Source organism: Aulonocara sp. 'chitande type north' Nkhata Bay, linkage group LG5 (assembly GCF_057382095.1).
Source record: "Aulonocara sp. 'chitande type north' Nkhata Bay isolate Kocher_YH1m ecotype deep benthic linkage group LG5, A_spYH_male_GT1.1, whole genome shotgun sequence".
In the NCBI taxonomy this organism is placed as follows: Eukaryota; Metazoa; Chordata; class Actinopteri; order Cichliformes; family Cichlidae; genus Aulonocara; species Aulonocara sp. 'chitande type north' Nkhata Bay.
In genome coordinates this window covers 24,777,572-24,801,303 of record NC_141348.1, presented here as the reverse complement: position 1 = coordinate 24,801,303, position 23,732 = coordinate 24,777,572, and the positions used below count along the sequence as shown (strand labels likewise).

General features: G+C 40.1%; 1 protein-coding gene across 1 annotated transcript in view; it reads right to left on the bottom strand.

Moving 5' to 3' along the window:
• dstyk (dual serine/threonine and tyrosine protein kinase) overlaps window positions 1-20,554 on the bottom strand; it is a 29,650-nt gene extending 9,096 nt beyond the window's left edge. Inside the window, exons 1-5 of the mRNA XM_086292399.1 lie at window positions 19,357-20,554; window positions 13,943-14,352; window positions 3,818-4,312; window positions 3,466-3,661; window positions 182-420 (exon numbers count right to left, since the gene is read on the bottom strand). Of these exons, the coding sequence (XP_086148525.1) occupies window positions 182-420; window positions 3,466-3,661; window positions 3,818-4,312; window positions 13,943-14,352; window positions 19,357-19,555 (1,539 nt within the window). The 5' untranslated portion in view covers window positions 19,556-20,554. The remainder of the gene's footprint in view (window positions 1-181; window positions 421-3,465; window positions 3,662-3,817; window positions 4,313-13,942; window positions 14,353-19,356) is intronic.
• Between the last annotated feature and the right edge of the window lie 3,178 nt (window positions 20,555-23,732).

The window sequence follows — 23,732 nt, the reverse complement described above, 5'->3', positions numbered from 1 at the left end:
CCACAACCCAACAGGAGATACTTTCTTTCTGTAGTGGAAAAGACCATTGTTCCTGTTGGCCCTTCAGTAAAGTTTCCCCTTTAAGCTTTAATGAAATACTTGACATTTTTATATGCGATTAGTGTTCACACCTTACATTTCTTGACACAAACATGTTACATTAGCCTCCTTTCTCACCCACCTGTTTGAGATGATCAGAAGTGATATTGTGAACAGAAGAATCAAAGTTGGACTTCTCCAGACTGCTGAGGCATCGCTCCAGAGTTCCTACAAAGCTCTCCCTCAGATAATCCACAGAGCTGATGAGTTTATTCGCCACAGCCTGATTCAAACTGGCCACTATCAGCTCCTGGATCTGGTTGATGCAGGATTTTATCTCTTTTGACGTAACAGGCTCTCCATTTGTTGTCACGATGACGTCTATTTGACGTAAAAGAACACCGTTTGTCATGTTAACGTGTGGCACATGTAAACAATAAGGACAAATAAATATTGAATAACTGATGTCACTGGATTTTCGTTTGATGCTCAACATGTGTACTGGAGGATCAACTCAAAGTATTTATATGACTGCATCGGATTTTGCGAAGACTACTTGTTGAAAATCACGTTTCTCCACAAGAACAAACTTAACAACGCTTCCTACAAGAAAAATAATCATCCCCAGAGGGTGGCAAACTACCTCACAGGTACTCTTCATGCTGTTTGGAGGTAGATTGACTCTCCAGGGTTTGAGCCAACAAAGATGACGAGCAGCGATCATACACTTTAATCATCATCCAGCATTAAAAATAATTCTTAAAAAATTCTTATAAATATTATAAATTTTGCCTTTTACTGATCATCACTAATATTAATAAGTGTAAACACATTTTAAAACACCCATGTTTTTGGATGAAAGGTGAAAGAAAAAAAGGTTGCAAGCTCCAACACACATTTCATTTTATCACTCATTAATTGTGCTGTAGGAGCGGGGAAAAGGTTCTGAATTCTATTAGCTAAAAAACTAGTTAAACTTCATTTTTATAGAAACTACCTGATACTATGATTTTATGAGTATGGACTCTCAAGAGTATAGTTTAAGTTAAAATAGAACGATGAATGAAGTCCTTAAAATATTTTGATGTTCATTGTCTGGCAGCAGATTTGAAGGCCTGTAGAAACTGCATAAACAAGGAACTTAATTCTTCATACTTGTTTAAAAACAGCCCAAATCACAGATAATAAAGCTTTAAAATGAAAAAAATAAAACAATTCAACGTCAGTGCAATAGTCCCGACGTACAACACCACGTACCAAATTCAAATGATTTTTTTTTCCTTTTTAGAAAGAGAAAGTTTCAGTTAATATACTGTCCAAACTTTCTTCTCTGTAATTTCTTGATAAACTCAATACATTTTTGAATTAATTTTTTTAATTTGATGAACTGACAATCCAGAGCCAAGCTGGACTTTTTAAATTGAAGTAATTAAAGTAAAGGGTTGACGTTGGCACAATAGCGTTTGCAAACTTGTCAATATAATTTTACACTGGATTCTGCTTCCAACAGTTCTTCTTCTCCTTTGTGTACAAAGCATTGTGTCAGACTTACTGTAGTTTCAACAATGATCTCTACTATCTTTCTCCAGAGGAGAAAAATCTATTTATGTTGCAACACTGATGATAAGGTTATGGGTGGAAAAAGTGCACGTTGCCAATTTCCTGATTAAAAGGGGAAAAAAGAAAAAGAAATGGTTCAGTGTTAAAACACCTGCACGGAGTATTACTCAATGTTTTACAGATAACCAAGAGAAGTTGTTTCTCAAACATACCCGGAGCAAAAGCAACAGGCAATGACTGCCTTTTCTTTCTGAATATGTTGAGTCAGATAGTGCCAAACTTTGGGGGCAGATTGTGAAGCACAGATGGCTTGGTTACATCTGTTTAGATCTATGCAAGTATCTAAAGACTATGCACAGTCTGGCTTTGTAGGCTGTAAACACTGATACACTCACTGGCCATGTATGTATACCTGTTCAACACAAATTTCTAATCAGCCAATCAGATGGCAGTAACCCAATGCATTTAGGTACGCAGACACAGTCAAGACGACCTGCTAAAGTTTAAAAGGTGCATCAGAACGTGAAGAAAGGTGAAACTGAAACTCGCCTGACTGATTTTGGGTGTCAGTCAAGCTGGTTTAAGTATTTCAGAAACTGCTGACCTGCTGGGATTTTCCCACTTAACCATCTCTATTGTTTACAGAGAATGCACAACATGTTGCAAAGTCCAAAGCATCTCAAACTGGTTTCACTGTACTCCAGTGGCCTCCACAGGTACCAGATCTCATTCAATAGAGCACCTTTCGGGTGTTTTGGAATGGGGATTCACATCATGGATGCACAGCTAACAAATCTGCAGCAACCGTGTGACGCCATCACTTCAGTACAGACCAAAATCTCTGAGGAACATTTTAGCACCTTGTTGAATTTTTGCATTGAAGAATTAAGGATGTTCTGAATGCCCAAGTTGGGGCGAAGGGGTCCAATCTGCTCCTAACATGGTATACCTTACAAAGTGGACAGTCCCCCAGCAACTCTAAACTGGATAATTGGGGGAAAAACAAATGGATGGATGGCACCATGTAATCAGAGGAATAATTAGTTTAATTTAACTACTTAATTAATTTAACTAATGAAACCGTGCATGCATGTGTGCCAGTGTTCAGCCAAAAATATTATCAGGGTGATTAAATTCATCTCGAACAACACCCATACGCCCCCCTCAAAAAAATATGAAAATAAATAAAAACAAAAAACACACAAACAAAAACCCAACAACAGGCTCCTGTAGATGGAAACGTAAACATGTTCCATTTATACAAATCACAAATAGAAATACTGGGGCTCTATTAATAATATATTAATGTTAATTAGTCACAATTAAATATTTTAAGTTTTTCCTCAGAAACAGAAAACCTTATCTTGCTTGGTGACATCTAACAGCCACAGAGTCAAATTACCAAAAACCACAGAAATCAACAAGTCATCTATGCTAGCCACAAACACCAGACATGGAAACCGCAGTACTGCTAAGGTTAAAACACATCCTCTGCGATGCTCATTCAAACAGCAACCTTGTACATTGTGTGTGCAGACGTACACAGAAAGACTACAGATGAGGTGAGGTGCAAAACATTATTATCATCATCATCATCATCATCATCACTATGAACAATAAAAACATTAGTTGTGGTTTTCCTTATACTTTTTCAAGGCTAAGCAACATCTGCCAGAAGTTTATGTGATCACAGCTGAAAAACAGTTTAGACACAAACAAGCCGATCAGATTACTAAGATACTTTGATGTAATCTGTGTCGCAATCTTTTGTGCATTTCACCATTTACAAACAGGTCGAGATGGCATTTCCCTTATAGTATGAAAGATCCTACGCCTGTCTATTAGCACCGGTGCTTATCTGCTCACCTGTAAACTCCAGGTTGGCAGCATCCTCCAGTAACTGCTCTTTCATGCTGGTGAGTGTCTCCACTATCATCTCCTTCATCTCTTCCTGTTTGCGGTTAGCAATGGCCATAAGGGAGTTGAAGAGTTCACCCTCTTTCTCGCGGGTGTACTCCAGCCTGCGTGGTGTTATCTGCAGGTCCCTCTGCATGTCAAAGGCCTGCAGGAAAGTGAGGCACAAAGGACAAAGGTCTGTTTGGACCCCCACTGTGACCAAGAAAATCATCAAGTGACTGTGTCTACTGTGAAGCAGTAGAGCAATACATACAAACATATGAATAAAGACGAACAGTAGTAGGAAACATCATTGTCTGACCTGGTTGATAAAAAGATCTAGACACCGACAGTGAAGTCCATTGAGCAGGCTGGCAGCTTCCACCTGCTGATTTTGAAGCACCTGGCGAGCAAACGGCACCAGTAACCGATGCGGTCTTTCGAAAGATTCACCCAACATGCTCTGGGGCTTGGAGCCCGGTGTGGGCATCTGCGTTGGGGTGCCACAGGAACTGTTTCCTGTCGGGCTATTGAGAAAGCCAAGTGACAGTAGCTGCTTGTGAAGGGGGCTCTTCTCCTTCTCTGTGTGGCGGCCACGTTCTGGGGATGCTGCTGGAACGCTGTCAGGCAAACGGACAAAACAGATGGGAAAGGAGAGCATCTCTTTGACCTTCCAGAGCTGTGCCACCTGTTCTGAGCTGAGGGAGTCCTGGTTGATGGCATAGAGTATGACTGGGATCACATTGCGAGTGCAGTCTTCCAGAGCTTCTTCTATGGGCTGGACACTTGGGCAAGGCACCACCATGACCTTTGCTTCCTGACGAGGGAAAACAAAACAAAAACAAAACAAAAACAAAACAATAACAAAACAATATGACGCTTATTAAAACCAAATGTTTATGTAGACATCATTACAGGCAACGTGTTCATCTTTTTAGAAAACAGACAATTCAATCAAATTAAATAAAAATTTACATTTTAGTGAAATCTAGCAATACAAAAACTACTAAAAGGATGACGCCGGGTTTATTTCACAAATATCTGACGAAACTGGCGTCATTTAATTAAAACTAATAAGGACAGAAAACAGCGTTACCTTATTTATTGTACATGTAATAAAATATGTACACTTTCCCATGTGTGAAACAAAAACTCAACAGTATCAGGGGAAAAAAAAAAAAAAAAAAAAAACTTCAGATAAGACCTTCGTTCAACCTCTGCTTGGCACCAAACAAAAGGCCGATAAACAAAGTGACTATGAGTAAATAAGTAAAGTAAATCCCCTTACAGCCAGACTTCTGGATCCCACTGATTGGCTGTCTCGCTATGTGGCCCACAGATTACAGTCAATCAATTATATATACTCATGATCTCAACTCATTATGTATATAAGACGCACCTGTCCATAGGATCAGTTTCTTCTATTTAAACATCTCCACCATCATGGGCCAAATCATAGGTCAAACAACGTCAAACCCTTGCCTCATAGGGTGAGCATGGTCATGGGAAAAGTGGTGGATCAGCCCAAAACCACACACGAGCAGCTTGTAAATGATCTGAAGGCAGATGGGACCACAGTCACCAAGAACAGTAATGGTAACACATCATGCTGTAATGGACCCACAGGGTCTTACTGCTCAAGAAGGCAGATGTACAGGCGCAGTTTCCGCTTTCCAGTGAACATCTAAATGATTCAGAGAAGGCTTGAGAGAAAGTGATGTGGTCAGATGAAACTAAAATCAGGGTTCTCTGACATCAATGCAACCCTTTGTAAGCAGGGAATCAAATGATTATTTACCCCACTATAGGTGTCTCATGGGTGCTGGTGTAGGGCATAGATTTAAAAAAAAAAAAAAAAAAAAAAAAAAAAAGCTGAAACAGTCTTTTAAATGTCTTCTTTTTTCAAAAGTTTTTTTCCCAAGCTATTACAGCCGTGGCAGGCGTGCCTTACATTTATGTCTTCAACCTGCGGTGTCATGTGCACGTCAAGATAACACCAAAGTGTAGCGGCACACCAGCACTTCAGCTGACGTGGCATCACTTTTTGCGCATGCTCCTTTCCGCAAGTATAAACCAAGATGCGGTGCTGTGCACTGGCTAGTTTACAAATGCAGATGAACATTAAAGAGCTAATAAAACACTATCAGATGATGAGGACTTCGAGATTGCATTTTGGCAACTGGAATTCATCTTTTTCTCAACATGTAACAAAATGCCTGCTTAAACACGATTGGTTGCTAAAACCCAGTGTACAAAACAAACTAAAGAGCTACTCTCACCAAATATTTGAACCCTTGCCTACTGCTCGGCTGTGATATGTGCCCTGCTAATAGAGAACTGAACAAAAGCTGAAGCCACACTGCAAACTGTCCAAGCCTGTTTTTCTGCATTAGGTTTGGCAGCAAGTACAAGCTTCCATATTGGTGCAAATCAAAAGGCAAATACACCGATACCAATCTGTAATTGGTTAATTCCCGATCATTAACCAATGGACTGCTATTAGTCAGGCTCTAACTCGGCCATTAACCTTATGACCTCAAATACCAGCACGACAAACTCCTGTTAAATACAATCTACAATTCATGCCACAAGATGTTCAAAGAGCTTTCCCTCTGGGAAAGAAACGACACAGACCGTTTCTAATTCTGAACACATCATGGCACAAACATTTGTAGTGGTCTTGGGAATGGCTGTGACAGGGCAGAAAAAAAATTAATGCAAAAAGATTTTCTTAACCCTTAATAATTTACGACATTTACAAAAATAGAAGGAGAGACTGTGACGGGGTGGAGGAAGAAGAAAAAAAAAAAGCCAGAGGGGGGAAAAAAAGGCAGAAATGACCAACAGCTACACAAAGGAGACAGTCAGTCCTGTCTCCAAGAAACAAGCAGCGAGGCCATCTGAGCAGTCTCTTTGGAACAAAGATAGCCTGCAAACATTTGGTTGCAACCAATCAAAATCAATACAATGTTTGAATTGCCTTAATGGAGCCTGTTTTCAATAACAACCCTTCAAGAGGAAGCCTGTAGTGTATTTAGATGTTACTGTTCAGGTTTAATAAGACTTCAAAGCCCACGTTAGACTGGGCTTCTACAAAGAAACACAGCAAAGAGAAACAATCATATAAAGTAATTATAAACTTCTCCTAAATGCATATTTTAAGGGTGACTGGCAAAATCGCACTTGTTCATAAGAGTCTGCAGAAGTGTGGCAGTAAACATATTGGATTATATACCTCAAAAGAATTTTTAGAAACATGGTGGTAGATTAGCACCTTCATATGTCAACATGGTTAGACTGCAGTTAAGTTGAAGCAGGAGGCATGCGTAAATACCCCGGGATGAAGTGAGGGCCAATTAGCAACTGAGCTCTCATCTGCTGGCCTCCTCTATGGCAGGAGTGTGTGAATACCACAGCCAGCAGAGAGATTCTGTGCCTCCATTTATTTCTTACTCTCTGCTCTTCGTTCAGCAGAGACATAAAGCACTGGGCTGCTTTAGTTGTCTGGTTTGAAGAAAGTGGATTTCATTTTCTTCAAGTGTAGTTAATCAAATGCATACAATACGAGATCACACTGGTCCTTTTGTCTTTAATTTTTTTACTGAATCTGAATCGTTACTGAAAAATATGTCAGCTATTTCAGCTTCTAAGGTCACAATAAGGCACATCTCATGCCCTCCAGTCACACATGAAAGTAAACGGAGATTTGTAACAACCGCCTTTGTTTTCAGTATCGAGGTTTTTCCTTCAAACATTAATCTGTAAAATACTAAACTGCCGCTAAATTAATTTTAATTTGGTACTTACAAATTAACACGATTGGGATTTATCTCTGTCTGTTGTGTTTTTCTCCCACACGCATATTCTGATGTGTGTGTATAAACCCAAACACTATTGGATTTTTTAAAGAAAAGTTTTTAATGGATCTTCTTTTATTAGCACAGCCCACATCAAATGCTGATCTATGCCATTGAAAACAAAACAAAACACAACAAAATATTTTTCCTAGTGATATGAACACCCAGTGTCCCAGATCTCAACTGTAACCATGGCAATTGTACCACACCAAAGGGTTTGAGATCTGTTTTTTTACATGACCTAGTCATGTGAATCACACCAGACCAGTAGCATTACGTAAGGGGGTTGGGCGGGTGGGCTGGAAAAGCCAGGCCTAGTTTCTGGAGATCTGGGATCCTTTGGGAGGCCTTTCCATGTGTCAAGCATTATAAGAAATGACTACAATTCACAGACCAAACCAAATCATTTAATTTTCTCAAGATTCTGTGATTTTCTGGTCACACGACCGCAGAGCGTGGAACACTGGTGAAACACTGCATGCCTAAACAACAGCACAAATCAAGTGAAAAAACGAACAGCACAAGAAATAATCAGCTCTGCTCAGTAATCTGTTTATGAGCTAAGCCACGTGAGCAAAAGCTAATTCAAACAGGAGACAATGATGAAAAGAATAAATCGATCCATGAAGGGAAAAAAAAAAGAAAAAAGGAGAACAATAAATATCAGCTCACAAAATATAAGTACACACTGAATTTTTTTAAATGCATTTCACGACTGAAATAAACCGTAATCAAAGCACTGTTTCATCATTTTTCCACATGATGAAAAATTAAAGCAAAAACGTTATCTTTACCAGGCTCTAAGTTCATTTAAATCAAAACCTGATATGAACAAAAACTTAGAGGTGCTAACATTTGTTGTTGATCAGTTAGTCAAGTGTATTTCATTATCAGCACCTGGCTGATGCTGACCCGGGAAAATAGGAATTTAGCGTTTTGGTTTAGTTTTTGTTTAAAGTAATAATATATATATATATATATATATATATATATATATATATATATATATATATATATATATATATATATATATATATATATATATATATATATATAATTATTACTTTAAATATATATAATTATTACTTTAAACAAAAACTAAACCAAAACGCTAAATTCCTATTTTCCCGGGTCAGCATCAGCCAGGTGCTGATAATGAAATACACTTGACTAACTGATCAACAACAAATGTTAGCACCTCTATAAAAACTGAAGTTCTGGCAGTTAATAAGTCTGGAGCATTTGGGTTTGTGTTAATGCCAGGGAGGAAAGACATTAGCGATGATCTTAGAGAAGCAACTCTTCCTGCCCATCAATCTAAGGGGTTTAAGGCCATTTCCAAATGTTAAGAAAGATAATTCACAAGTGTAAAATGTTAAAGACAGCTCCCAATAATCCCAGGAGCGGTCTTTCCAGTAAATTTACCCCAAGGTCAAACTGCGCAATGCTCAGAGATATTGCAAGAAATCCAAGACCTACAATCTCAGACGCTACAGGCCTCAGTGACCATGTTAAATGTTAAAGTTCATGATAGTGCAATTAGAAAAAGACTGAACAAGTGTGGCTTGTTTGGAAGGGTAACCATGAGAAAGGCTTTTTTCTTTAATGACTTATGTTTGCAAAAGTTGCATCCAAACAAATCACAAGACTGAGATATTTGGACATGATACACAGAACCATGTTAGGAAAAAACCCAAACACAGCATATTTGCATGAACACCTTATAACAAGTGTCAGCACGGTGGTGGAGGGGTGATGATTTGGGCTTGTTTTGCAATCACAGGACCCTGACACCCTGCAAGTGTTGAGTCAACCATGAACTCCTCTGTATACGTACTCTAAAGCCAAACTGGAGGCCATCTATCCAATAGCTAAAGCTTGATCAAAAATATGGATCAACAGGGTTGGTCAACAGGGTAATGACTCCAAACACAGCAGCTAAACTACCCCAGAATGGCTGAAAAAGAAAAGACTCAAGGTGTTGCAATGAACCCAACCTGACTGAAATGCTGTGGCAGGAGCTCAAGAGAGTTCTGCCTGCAAACTCGATCGAAGTCAAGCTAGTGTAATTTCATTTTCACACTACAGGGTGGGCCATTTATATGGATACACCATAATAAAATGGGAACGGTTGGTGATATTAAAGTCCTGTTTGTGGCACATTAGTATATGTGAGGGGGCAAACTCCTCAAGATGGGTGGTAACTATGGTGGCCATTTAGAAGTCGTCCATCTTGGATACAACTTTTGTTTTTTCAATAGGAAGAGGGCCATGTGACACATCAAACTTATTGGTAATGTCACAAGAAAAACAATTGTGTGCTTGGTTTCAATGTAACTTTCTTCTTTCATGAGTTATTTACAAGTTTCTCTTTGTTCACAGCCATTGACATGTCGAAGAGGTTAACACGTGAGGAGCGGATCAAAATTGCGTTGATATCTGGTGAACGCAGTAACCGGGTCATTGCAGCAGATTTCAATGCAAGACACCTTACGAGACCACCCATCTCCCATGCTACAGTTAGCAAACTACTTGCTAAGTTTCGTGAAACTGGTTCAGTGTTGGATTTGCCAAAACGTAGACGCAAGAAAACTGTCACTAATGAAGAAACATCAGTGGCTGCCCTAGCTTCATTCAGCAAGAGCCCACAGCGTAGCACTCGCCGCATGTCACTGGAGAGTGGCATTAGTCAAACATCCCTTTGGCAGATATTAGCTACTCACAAATGGCACCCTTACAAACTCCAGCTACTGCAGCATCTCAATGAGGATGACCCAGATCGGCGCACAGAATTTGCAGAATGGGCAAAACAAAAATTGGAACAGGACCCTCAGTTCACGCAGAAGATTTTGTTCAGTGATTAGGCAAACTTTTATGTGAACGGTGAAGTTAACAAACAAAACCACCGCTATTGGTCTGACACTAACCCATGTTGGATGGATCCTTCCAAGACTGTTGGAACAACAAAAGTGATGGTTTGGTATATGGGGTACAATAGTGGGTCCATTCTCCATCAATGGAAACCTCAAGGCCACTGGATATTTGAAATTGCTACATGATGATGTGTTTCCCTCTTTGTGCACTGAAGCTGGCACGTTCCCTGAGATTTTCCAGAAGATGGTGCACCACCACATTATGGGTGCCAGGTCCGAGCATTCCTAGATGAACAGTTTCCTGGAAAGTGGATTGGTCGTCGTGGGCCAGTTGAATGGCCCCCAAGGTCTCCCGATCTGACCCCCTTAGACTTTTATCTTTGGGGTCATCTGAAGGCAATTGTCTATGGTGTGAAAATACGAGATGTGCAGCACCAGAAACTACGGATACTGGATGCCTGTGCTGGCATTTCTCCTGCGGTGTTTCTATCAGTGTGTGAAGAGTGGGAGAAGAGTGTTGCACTGACAATCCAACACAATGGGCAGCACATTGAACACATTTTATAAGTGGTCAGAAACTTGTAAATAACTAATGAAAGAATAAAGTTACATTGAAACTAGAGCTGGGCGATATGAGATTTTTTCATATCACGATATGTTTTTTTCATTTCAGGCGATAACGATATCTATCACGATATAAGCCAAATAACTATATTTGTAAGATTTAAATGTGCCGTTGCTCACAAGTAAAATGTGAAATAATCAGCAGCTTGTTTTTATTTAAATATTTATTTCCCATAATAAGTTCAACAGGGTAGATGTACTTAAGGAACATGAGACTTTTTCAGATAAATAAAGGCAAATATTGCAAACTACACAAAAGGCAGCCGCTAAAGCGTTTAAGTTTCAAAACAGAACAAACAAAAACAGACTAAATTGTCAATTCCACTTAGAAACAAAATATTAATTCTAAAAATAAATCTTAGTTTGTTTTACAGAAGAACAGACAAAACTAACTTTTGTCAATATCAAATAAACTGAGAACTAAAAGGAAATTCTCAATCTCTCCTTGTTGTATAGCTTAGCTTTTCAAACAGTTTTAACAGTTACTTTAGTCTGACAACAGCAGAATGACGAATTAGCGCTTCCAGTCAGAGACTGAGGCTACGTCCACACGTACACGGGTGTTTTTGAAAACGGAGATTTTCCGTTTTCGTTTTAAAAAATAATCCCGTCCACACATAAAGGCAGAAATGAAGGAAAACGCTGCTATGAACATGCCAAAGCAGCAGGTGGCGCTAGATTCCTAACCGTGCAGAAATGTTGGCCAATCAGAAGTCTAGAAGCCTCGGTGGGAAAAAGTAAACAAAGCTGGGGCATAGAAGCAGAACCGAGTCGTATGTGTGGAGGGACAGTAACTGTGTGTATATGTAAGCATTTAAACACTGCAGAGTAGAATTAACAGTAACAGTATTGTAGAAATTCATTTCACCGAAACAATAACGTGGCGCACAGTGTGACGCATGCACCAGTTTATTGTATTTCCAGACTTGCTTTCGGCACAATTTACAGTGCACGCTACTCTGTTTTTTGTCAGACTTGAAATAGCCGAAATACCTTCACACTACGGAACTTCTATGGCTCTTCCGTTCGACAATCTCTCTGGCATTGGAACCATCATCTGTTTTCTCTTCGGTCACGCTCGGTAGATTTTTCTAGTCGGCACACTCATTTCCTCCATTACGCGCTGGCTCCATTACCCAGGGCAGCTGTGGCTACAACCGTAGCTTGCCTCCACCAGTGTATGAATGTGAGAGTGAATGAATAGTGGCATTGTAAAGCGCTTTGGGTGCCTTGAAAAGCGCTATATAAATCCAATCCATTATTATTATTATTATTATTATTATTATTACCCACTGCCTGCTTCCCAAACAAACACACGTGCGGCTTGGCACTTGTGCTGTACGTAACAAGTCACGCGACGTACTTAGTTTGGATTGGCTGACCTTTTTTTTTTATTTTTATTTTATTTTAAGAGGACAAGAGCGGCGAAGTCTATCGCGATAGCTTAATTTCTCTATCGAGTAAAAGTTATATCGCGATACATATCGTTATCGTTCTATCGCCCAGCTCTAATTGAAACCAAGCACACAATTGTTTTTCTTGTGACATTACCAATAAGTTTGATGTGTCACATGGCCCTCTTCCTATTGAAAAAACAAAAGTTGTATCCAAGATGGACGACTTCTAAATGGCCACCATGGTCACCACCCATCTTGAGGAGTTTGCCCCCTCACATATACTAATGTGCCACAAACAGGACTTCAATATCACCAACCATTCCTATTTTATTACGGTGTATCCATATAAGTGGCCCACCCTGTATATCATGTTCTACTAGAAGTCTATAACGTGTAACAATAGACTCTATGATCATTTTCCATAAATCTGCTCACACCAGATTCACCAAAACCTTTTCAATCAAGAATCAGACAAAATCACCTGCCTTCACCCTAATGAACTTTACAACAATAACTACACAACCGCTCGAAGCTTTGGAGTCAAATGGTTCTTGAAAGAAACGCATGTTTGTTTATGAAAGGTTGTAAATTATGACGATGATTATGTTTATTGTTATATTGATTCCATTAAACAAGTAACCACACGGGTATAAAAAGTGCATTGCATTACCTAATGCCAGTTTATTGTGTTAAAGTCTAACTGATTACGGCAGAACAGCTTAAATCCACTCTGCTGATAACAGACGGAACAGAATTGGCCAGTTAAATGTCTGAAACATCAGCCTTTGCGGGTTGACCACAAAATTAAAATGCTCCTCAAGAAAAACTTCATTGACAAAACGTTTCAGGATATTCTTACTATCCTAGTTTACTTTTCTGTAAAAGGACTAGTAAACACGACTGTATTGATCAATAGTTTTCACTTCAAATTACTTAAAAAAAAAAAAAAAAAAAAAGAAAAGAAAGTTTTGTGTGCAATAGTGTACCGTACATCAATGGGAAACATATATGGCACCAATCTCACATAAAGGGGTTCATGTCACACTACATATTTAAATTATGAGGGTAAAAAAAAATTGATCTAGCCGTCTATCACTTATGCTCCTGAGCTCACTTAGCAGGCATCCTAATCAGATCCGTAAACCACCAACAATGGCTCCATTCAATTAACACTAGTATCAGCTCTACTCTAAGCCTTTCATGAATGGCTCACCCAAACACCCTTCAGAACAAAACTCATTATCCGTGCTGCTATCTCCAATCTTATTAATTCAGTCTTTATCTACAATCGTAGTGATCACTGAGGGCAAGAACGTGGATAAACCTATAAATCAACAGCTTTTTATGCTCAACTCTCACACCTTCGTTCAAACTCTTTCCTGGCCCGGAGAGGGAACGCCACACTTTTCTGTCTGAGGGACATGGATCGGATTTAAACAGCTCATTCTCTTCAAAGACACTTCACACCTAGTTGCACACTCCCCACCACGGGCTGGAGGTCACTGCTCGAGGAAATGTGCACATTGGTTGTGCCTTGAAATTCTCTTTACAATATTTATTTAAAAAAAAATGTTGACAAAGTCAGAGTCCAACACCACCTAGGAATGAGTCTTACTTATTGCTAGCAAAGCAAAGCAAACCCTCTCTACTGTTAAACAGAGTTAATTCTCGACATCTGCACATGTTTCAAGCCTACCTGAAGCAGCGAGTGGTGGAGAGTGATTTCCAGCTCTGCTAGCCTGTGGGCTGGGTCTTCATATTCCTCATGGATCTCCAAGTCCTCCCTGGGAACAGTATCCCAGCGACCACAATTAGCCGCCAACTGGTGCACCAGCTCATACTGGCCAGGCAGTGCCAAGCTGAGCCGTGTCTGTCTCCCATGGGTGAAACAAAGTTTCCTCCTCTTGCAGACAGTGCCCTGGACTCCTTCACAAGGCTCTCCAGCCTCACCGCCCAGTGGCAGCAGCTTCTCCCCTAGAAGGCTGTTGACCAGCTGGTAGCGAGCAGTGCAGTTCTGGCCCAGCACAAGGATGTAGGGGGAAGCACCCACATTGTTGCGTAGGAACTCTTCTTCGTGAGCAGGGAACGAGATGCAGCTGAGCTGACCTGGACAACATGAAGAGGATATGTTATCTAAAACCACATCAGTATAGTAGAACAAACAGTTAGACTCAGTAAGCTGTTTAGAAACTCTTGGTCGGCACTACAGGTGTCAGCATCAGCATGCTATCTGTTTTTCACCTCCTCCTCACAGCGTTTTTGAATGTTTAGCCAGCGAAAAATTAATGTGACATGACGGATAGATATCAGTCATTGTAATGGGTAAATCACTTTGCTGTAGTCCTATTAACCTGCATTCACTTTACCCTTGTTTGATACGCATCAAACCAAGGAGTCAAAGTGGTGACTCTTGTAAGTTAAACTGGCTGTGTGTTTGAGCAAACATTTATGGTGGGGGGTTTTTTTACATCTAAAAAACACCATGAGATTGTGTTGTGCACGGATTTTGCACTGGTTTTGCTTTCAAAGGCAGAATGAAGAGCTGAATGTTGTTAAAAGAGAAGCTGTTCCTCAATTCCCTAGCATTTAAAAAAAGCAAATAACAATAAACAAGTAATACCTGACTTTTTGTGTTTGTTTCGTGTAACTGTAAGAAAATCTTATCTTACACTAAATATTGCTATCGGCATCCCTTTAAAAAATCCAATCAGTTAGACATCTCAACTTTACCTACCATTTGTTAGATGTTACAGTCATCTTAGATGCATAGAAAGTAGAAAAACATGGATGTAACTAGCATGATGTCATCCACTGGCTTCAGAAACCCCGTTTTGAAGCTTTAAGATTTGCGTTTTAATTTCCAACTTGGATAAAATAAAAATTTAAATGATTTTTAATTGACTAACCACTTGTCATTAATATGTGTTTACAGGGGGAAACACAGTAAGCCATTTTCCCTTAGACTTCTATAGAACCAGACGTCCTTTTTTCCCCCAACAGCAGCTATCGCAATCTGGTGGCCCTTAGACAGAACGCAGGTTTAAGGCACTTTCTCATCAAGCCCCCAGTATACCTGCCGCAGTGGTCACAACCTTGTCTCATAGTCGCTTGTATTTTTACCCGCCATTACAGTGCAGGGAGCCACTGCAGGATTCTCCTGAAGGATAGGTGTCGCCACTCAGACAATATCATCACATAAACACTGCTATAGGAGGAGAAAACGGGAAAACAGAAAGACTTTGTTGAAGGTTTTTTGCAAAGTTTTTTCCACAAACTCAAGTTTTCAAACGGTTCCAATATCTCCCTCTGTATATCTGTATATCTGTGAGCTTCTGTGCTGGAATATCATGAAAATGGTGCTAAAAAACAACACACACCAGGTTACAAAAATCAAGAGGCGCATGACCAACAAAGCACCACAAAGATTGTTTTTTGTTCACTTCTGGATGGATGCAAACTGCATTTCGTTGCCCTGTACCTGTGCATGTGCAATGACAATAAAGTTGAATTCTATTCTATTCTATTTGCACGACACATGACGTGACATCAAAATGGGTGTGCGACACAGGCGATGTTGCGAGCATAACAGCCCCATTAGCTTAATTTTTCCCAACACAAAAGCTACGTCCACACGTTAAACAGTCTCTGGTTAGATAAAGGAAATCTCATTCAGCTCATTCTACAATAGCTGTGCGGTTAAAAGCCTGTAAACAGTATTAATGTCACTTTGGCAGTGTTGGATTTTTCCTGTCTTGTTTCTTTTTGACCCCATAAATAACTTTGAAATAATCCAATGAAAATAAGTGAAGATCCAGCTGAGTCTGTAAGAGCTAGTGCTGCTAGCATTATGATGTGGAGTTTGAAACATGGAGGCTGCCATTTATGATATCTGCCACTCTCCTCACAATGCCCATGTCTACTAGAAGTTCTGAGGAACCCTTCAACTGTTCATTGTGATTGAATACAATGACTAAGAGGGCTTTAACTATCATCCAAAATAATATTTAACCGATGCTGAAATTGAACTTCAAATTGGTGGGAATGCTATTTAAGGCCACTCACACATGGACTCAATCCTCACACCAAGTCCTTTGCACTACTTCCAAGCACTTTGTCCTCTAATGTGTACCTTTCTACTGTTTTGTATATATTCCTCCAGTTTGCATCCATTTATCCTGTTTGTTATTTATTACTGCACATGCGTGTGCCGGGGTAGTGTGGAGTAGAGCTGGGCGATATATCGAGTTTTTAAAACATATCGATATATTTTTATACGAGATATAAGATGTGACAATATCCTTTATATCGATATAGTCTATGTTACGTTATAATTATAGTTGTGGAGCCGCAAGTTTGCCTCTCTTTCGTCCACTTTTGTCTCTACGCAACGTTACTCCGCCTCGCCTTCACTGAAGACAACTCCCCCTCCTCCCCCATCGCTTCACGTGCAGGCAGCGACAAGACGGACACGGCAAATCTCCGTTAACGAGTTACTGCGCATCGCCCCATGCGTGGGGCTGGACGGCGTCAACGTGCTAACGAGCTAAACATGCTAACGAGCTAACCGCGCTAACGAGCTAACAGCGCTAACCCTAAAATCCTTTCATTCTCTCAAAAGTTGATAGCGCGCCTTATGTATGAATTCTGGTTGTGCTTGATGGCCGCGAACCGATTTTATGTGGTACACGGCGCTCAGCAATCTGTCAAAATGTTTGAGTACGACTTTGGTCAGCTACGGAGCTGCACCGCTTGATAGGTTGTCGGCGCATTACGGCTACCGAGGAGCTTCGCGGAGTGATACGTACTGTGCATCAACGTAATATTACCGTATTGTGTGTGTATAAGGACCATAAATGGCACCTGTAAGAGAGGTGGTTATGAAGCGGATTTCAAACTCCAGGCTGTCAGTCACACAGCAAAACTTGGGAACAGAGCAGCTGTGAAATCTGTCTTTGTTATTACGCTCAGCGTCTTTTAGTTTATATTTTGACTGCACAATTGTGAGCTCTTTGTTTAGCACAAAAACAACCTTGTTTTCTTTTATTTATGGAGCATGATTATTTAATGAATGCTCATAATTTAATTTTGAGTAATTTTTCATGTACATCTGTGCTGTATGTTAATAAAAGTGCCTGTGTGACATCTGGGACACAGCTTTGACTAAGAACTCTCTTTTTGTTCTTACTTTATGGCTTAAAAAAAAAAAAAAAAAAAAATCGAGATATATATCTTATATCGCCATCCAGCTAAAAAATATCGAGATATGAATTTTGGGTCATATCGCCCAGCCCTAGTGTGGAGCACTCATAATTTCGCTGTACAAGCGAAATGACAATGAAGGGCTATTCTATTAATGAAACTGTTCCTAACCGGTTTTAATCACAGTACAGCTAATTTTTACTGCATGCTTTCCTAGGCTATTTCCAGTATAGATATGGCATTATGGTTAAAGATTTTCCACTGTCCTGACAAACTAATCAGAATTAAAAGGTGGTTTGTATCTGTAAAATTAGTAGAAAGAAAATTGGGCACAAATACTTTAAAGGTGTCCTGGATACCTTTAAAGTATTTGATATCCAAGTACTTGTAGGATACGATATCCTACAAGTACTTGGATATCACTAATACAGTCATCAGAGATACCCAGCTGTTGTTGTGAACAGTCTTCCCACCATTATTGCTTTTCAAACCTTCTGTTTGCAAGACTCAGCCAATCAAGAGAAAGCTGGCTTGAAAAAAGAGGAAGCACTAATACAGTTCAAAGAATGAAGTGAGGTAATGCACCACAGTACATATAAGATAAATATGGGATTTTTTAAAATTATTTTTATGAAACATTAATAAGAATAACAGGTTATCTTTACACTTCATTCATGACCTTCATATTGGCTCATGTGCACCCTTATCAATAACATATCACATAAAGAAGCAATACAATATACTATTGTACTAAAGTCTTCTCCCACCCCTAGTCAGCGCTGTTATCAAAGATAGGACACTCAGATTATTACATCTATATTATTCTTGGTATTTTAACACAACTCCAAGAATACAGGACATTATATTCCACAGCAGAGACAATGAACCACTCTTGATCAAATATTATTTTTTGGGATTATTTTTTTGTCCCCTAAGGTATGAAGCGCAAACAGAAGAATCGATTCATTTTGATCATTGCAGGGCTCTGATATAATCCCCAATGATGCTGAGTCACAGTCTAAAACACTTACATAACGAAGACAGCGCATAGCAGCAACAGCCACCCCTTTATAGTCACATACCACTGCATTACTTTCTAACACTACAGTGGCTTTACTGCACTTCTAACCTGCCCTCATTGACCTAACATGAAGCAATAACGCAAGCAAGTCTACACAGAAATGTACATACCAGTACAGGACCCCCGCCCCCCAACACACACACAGAGAGAGAGAGAGCAGGTATATATACCCAGGACATTTCCAAGATGAATCTCGTTTTTTTTTTTCCTGCTGATTATGGCTAACCTTCAGTTATCTTTGAACATTCAACACGGAGAGGAGGAAGAGTACAGACTCTGACCCTCTCTGTATGCAATTCCTGAAGATGATTATCAAGTCTAGTCCGTTTCTTTCACAGAAACAGATATCTGAATTATCTGATGATAATTATGTGATGAAATGATGCTGCTGACAGTGCTCATAGTTTCGGACACACAAATGTAATGGCGAGTAATATATATATATATATATATATATATATATATATATATATATATATATATATATATATATATATATATCTCAAGAAATCTGTGACCCGTAACTTCAATCTAATCAGAAATGACTCAAGCAGCCAGTGCATAATTCTCAGCATATTTGGTGCACTTATTCTGCACATGTTTTCCAGAGGGGGGGGGTTAATCTCTTTAGTTTTCTTTGACCCAAATGAATGGATTTTGCTCCCAACCTGCCCGCTGGTGCAATAATCACTTGGCAGTAGCAGCAGCAGTTAGCCTTTTCTTTTTACTTCCGTCCGGCATGCTTAAGTGTAACCCCGGCTGTGGGTGCTTTAAACATGCAAACATATGGGTGCAGTACTGATGCATTTCCAGGTGGTGTTCAAACCTACCTGCCTCCAGAGAAGCTGAAGCCGAGCTCATGGTCAATGTACAAGCATTGCTGTAGTTTTGCCGTATTTCCCGGAAGAAAGCATTAGTCTCCTTTAGGTTTTTCTTCAGCTGTACGGAGTGCTTGTTGTAGCTGGTAAATACTCTCGTCAGTTCCCGAGTTAGAGGAGTCGGTTTCTGCTGTTGCGCATTTCCCTCCATGGTAAACAGACTGGGCTGCTGCTGCCTTGTCCTCGATGCGATTTAAGTGGTTAAGCAGGTGCCAAACACCTTGAGTGAACCCGAAATGTGTTAATGCACACACCTTTCCTTGCGCGCTAACTAGTTAGTTCCCATGCTCGCCCAAAACCACCTGCTAGCATTTGTTAATTAAAAAGAAAGAAAATGAGTCAAGTTAACAGGTAGTCCTTAAACATACATGAAGTAGGAGTGTGTCAGTGCTGAACGGTCCCCACAGTCTGTTGTGCCCGTGAATGAGAAGGCATTTGTTGTTGTCCCGTTGACAAGCACGGCTAGGCTAGTTTCACGTCAAGCTTTGAGTGGAAGAAAACCGCTTCGAGTTACCGCTATTTAATCATTTTTACTTCCTTTTGATAGTCGCAGTTTTTTTCGTTACTAACTACAAACTTTTGAGTGTCTTAAAACCAAAGCACGCCTGTAAGGCTATGTTGTGTCGGCCAAAACGCTAAGAAATCAGTGCGTCTGCGACCTAGCTACGGTCCACTGAAAGTTAGCGTTGCTAGCCAGAGGGCATCTCCGATCCGTCCCCACCTTAGCCTGGCACGGCACACATATCCATTTAACCTAACGAGGCACACTTTCACAGCAGTGCAGCCCCGTGTTTAAAAGAGAGGGCCCGGCTTTAGCGTTTGCCTGTCAACGACAAAAACAGCCCAAGCACGACTTTAAAACAACAACACCAAAAAAAACCTCCGTTTTTTCCAGAGGAGGCTGCGCTATAGACCGTTCCTAACCAACAGTGGCCCGGTGGAGCCAGCGGACATCCTCTACCCCCGAACACCGACGACTGACAGCGGCCAAACCGAGCCGGGTGCTGTCGCTGGTGGTGGCGATGAAGAGGAAGAGTGGTGCTGGTGCAGGGCGAGGAGTGTCCAAATCACATAGCTGAGAGAAGCAGGAGTGAAATCACAGCAAAACAGAAACTCGACGAGAGCGGTGTGCGGAGGGAAAAGGCGGGGCCCAGGCGGCATTCTGGGAAGTGTAGGCATTAGAGAGAACGCCGTTTCCACCGGGAGGCGAAGATATAGAAGCCTGGGAAAAAAGTAATTATGAACGAAAAAAGAAGAGTGGAAAATATCTGGTTTATGGCTTTTTGCACACAGTCTAATATATGATAAATAATAATCCCGGCAGATATATAGATTTACTGATTAGTTCTCCAACTAATTCATGAGCACACATGTATAGATATCCTAGGAAATGAATGTAACTTGCTTTTGTGTTTGGTTATACTATCACCGGCATGTACATTTGTTTAATTATTTAGTTTAATAATTTGTTAATTCTAGGTCAACCACAAGTTTCCTTGCTTTTCTCGCAGTCTATCCAGCATGCGGTTACCTCTCATGACACATGGATTTCTTTACATTCAAATCATTTTTATATCACTCCACATGACAAACTTCTGCTAGACAAAGACACTAAGAAATTACAAGTAATATGGGGCTGTTATTAGCCCCATTCCAAGCCCATTAGAGTGAGAAACTGAGTGCAGAGATGTGTCAGGACTACAAGCTGCTAGTGAGCTCCCTCTTCTGGCAGAAAGGTTGAATTACATAAACAATATCTTTGAAAGGTTTAGTTAAGGTCAGATCAAATCAGGAATATTTTCTCTGCCAAAATTTATATGATCTGATTTAATGAATGTATAATATTTCAGATATAGCATCAGATAACACTAATAATATTTGGACATCACATGTACAATCCCTTTACAGATTCATTTATGTTCTCTTTTGAAACTTCTTGTTTCAGTTAAAAGGTTGCCACTGCAGAGCATCTGCCTCCATCTCACTTTATCCCCTATCATCCTCCTCTGTCATAGCAACCCTCTGTATGTCCTCCTTCACTACATCCATGAATCACCTCTATGGTCTTCCTCCTGTCTTCATACCTGGCAGCTTAATATTTAGCGACCTGTCAAAGGTCAAAGGTCAAATGTATTTATATAGAAGATTTAAAACAACAGCGTTGACCAAAGTGCTATACATTAAAAGTATATAGCCCCAAGAAAAACTACAGTAAAATCCACAACACATAAAATCCACAACACATAAAATAAAATAAAATAAAATTGTCCAGAAGTATGTTGCACTCGAGTCAAATGCCAAAGAGAATAAATGTGTTTTTAATAAAGATTTAAATGTGTGTACCCTTTGTCCAATGCATCCACAGTCCCTCCTCTGCACATGCACGTCTCCAAATTGCTCAGCTTGAGCTGTCGATCTAATCTACTCATTTCTATTTTTGTCCATTCTCATCACTCCCAGTGAAAACTTTAACATCTCCAGGTCAGCCTCCTGTGTTTTTCTCAGTTCTGCCATCTCCAAATCATACATCACGGCAGGTCTCACAACCATCGTGTAAATGCTTTCTTTCACGCTTGCTGCTATCCTTCTGCCACAAATCACCCCTGACACTCATCTCCACACACTACACCCCGACTCCACTTTTCTTCTTCACCTCTTGTGCACTGTCTGTTCCTTTAGATGGTTGACTCCAGGTGATCTACCTTCACCTGTCTCCTTCTCATTTACATACATGTATTCTGTCTTGCTTCTACTGACCTCCCATACCTCCTCCCTGCTCTCACTACAGATCACAATGTCATCTGCGAACACCACAGTCCACACTGACCTTATCTGACCTGACCTCATTGCCAACAAAACATTTTTGGTTATCTAGCTGGTATTTTGATTTGATTCCCAAAACAATATAAAAGTGCTGCGAAAGCACTTTTATATTAGTGTTCTTTTTTTTCTACATCACTGTTGTTTATTTGTTCACAATGTTCCTCTGCATGCACGAGTGAATAATCTGTGAAACATTACTGAGCGGTAAACAGAAAAAGGCCAACGAGTTGGAACACTGGTTCCCAAAATGTGGAGCAGACCCCCTGCTAACGCATAGCATCGCTGCGGGGTGCGCAGGCAACCAGAGTGGGAAAAACTGCAGTTCAAGTTTGACTAACAGCTTGTTTGTTTCAGTGAAATGTAATGCTGTATGTGACTTTTCAGCTTCTGAAGGAGAACAGGATAAAAGTTTGAGGTCCTGTCAGTTAAAACAGAACGTGTGAACACGCAGCTTTGCTTGGCTTAAAGTATTAATTCATGAAGATCAGGGAAGGCGGCTCATCTTGTCTTGACTGACAAACACTTGTCAGATGTTTTGCCTTAAAGTATTTACTGAATATATAGTGATGAACGTGTGGCCTCAAATGAGGTTAACCAGCCTGCAGTGTTGCAAACAGTGACTGCTTGCTGACCTCCAGTGGCCCATAGCTGTAACAACATTATTCATCTAAACGTTTTCTGTTCCAGATTTCACTTCTCCCAGCTCACCACTGGCTTCCCATTTAGATCAGAATATCCAAACACAAATAGCTGCATGAAGTCAGTCAGGACTGAAAATGCGGTGCACTGATGGAATAGAAGAAAGCAAAAGAAAAAAACTCATTTTTTGCCCTTGTGGAAGCCAATTTATGCAACTGTATTTTTCTCTACTTCATTGGAAACGAAGAAGAAGCAAGAAGCAATGATAGGAAAGAAGCTGGCTTATTCATCACATTTTAAGAGGATAGCTTTGAGGCATAAGCTCCAGTGATTACACAGTGGTTTCAAAATAAGCAACAAACCTCTGTCAGAAGTAATGCTTTACTCCTGTTCAGGTTTTAAATACATTTTTAAACTACACATGCACAACAACACTTTATAATACCACACACTCTTATACCATCCATCTGCATTTTATCACAGAGGATTAGTATCATATGTCATTATTTACCTCATTTGCTGATAGCATTAATATTATAATCAACACTGGGTCATTTGCACTACTATTCTCATATATGAGATCTCGTGTGTGTGGATGTTAATGTTTATATTCATACTCCAGCAGGTTTTCTTTCTTATGAATAGGGGGAAATGGGATATCGGCTACCGTACATAATATCATCAAAAGATTTTGAGAATCTAAAGAAAGGAAGCCTGTGGTCGTCAAGCCCTCAGGCAGCACTGCATCAAAAACAGGTGTGATTCTGTCATGGAAATTGCTGCATGGGCTGAGGAACACTTCCACAAATCCCTGTGCTGTCCACAAATGCATGATACAGATCCATCATGCACAGAAGAAGCGTTAT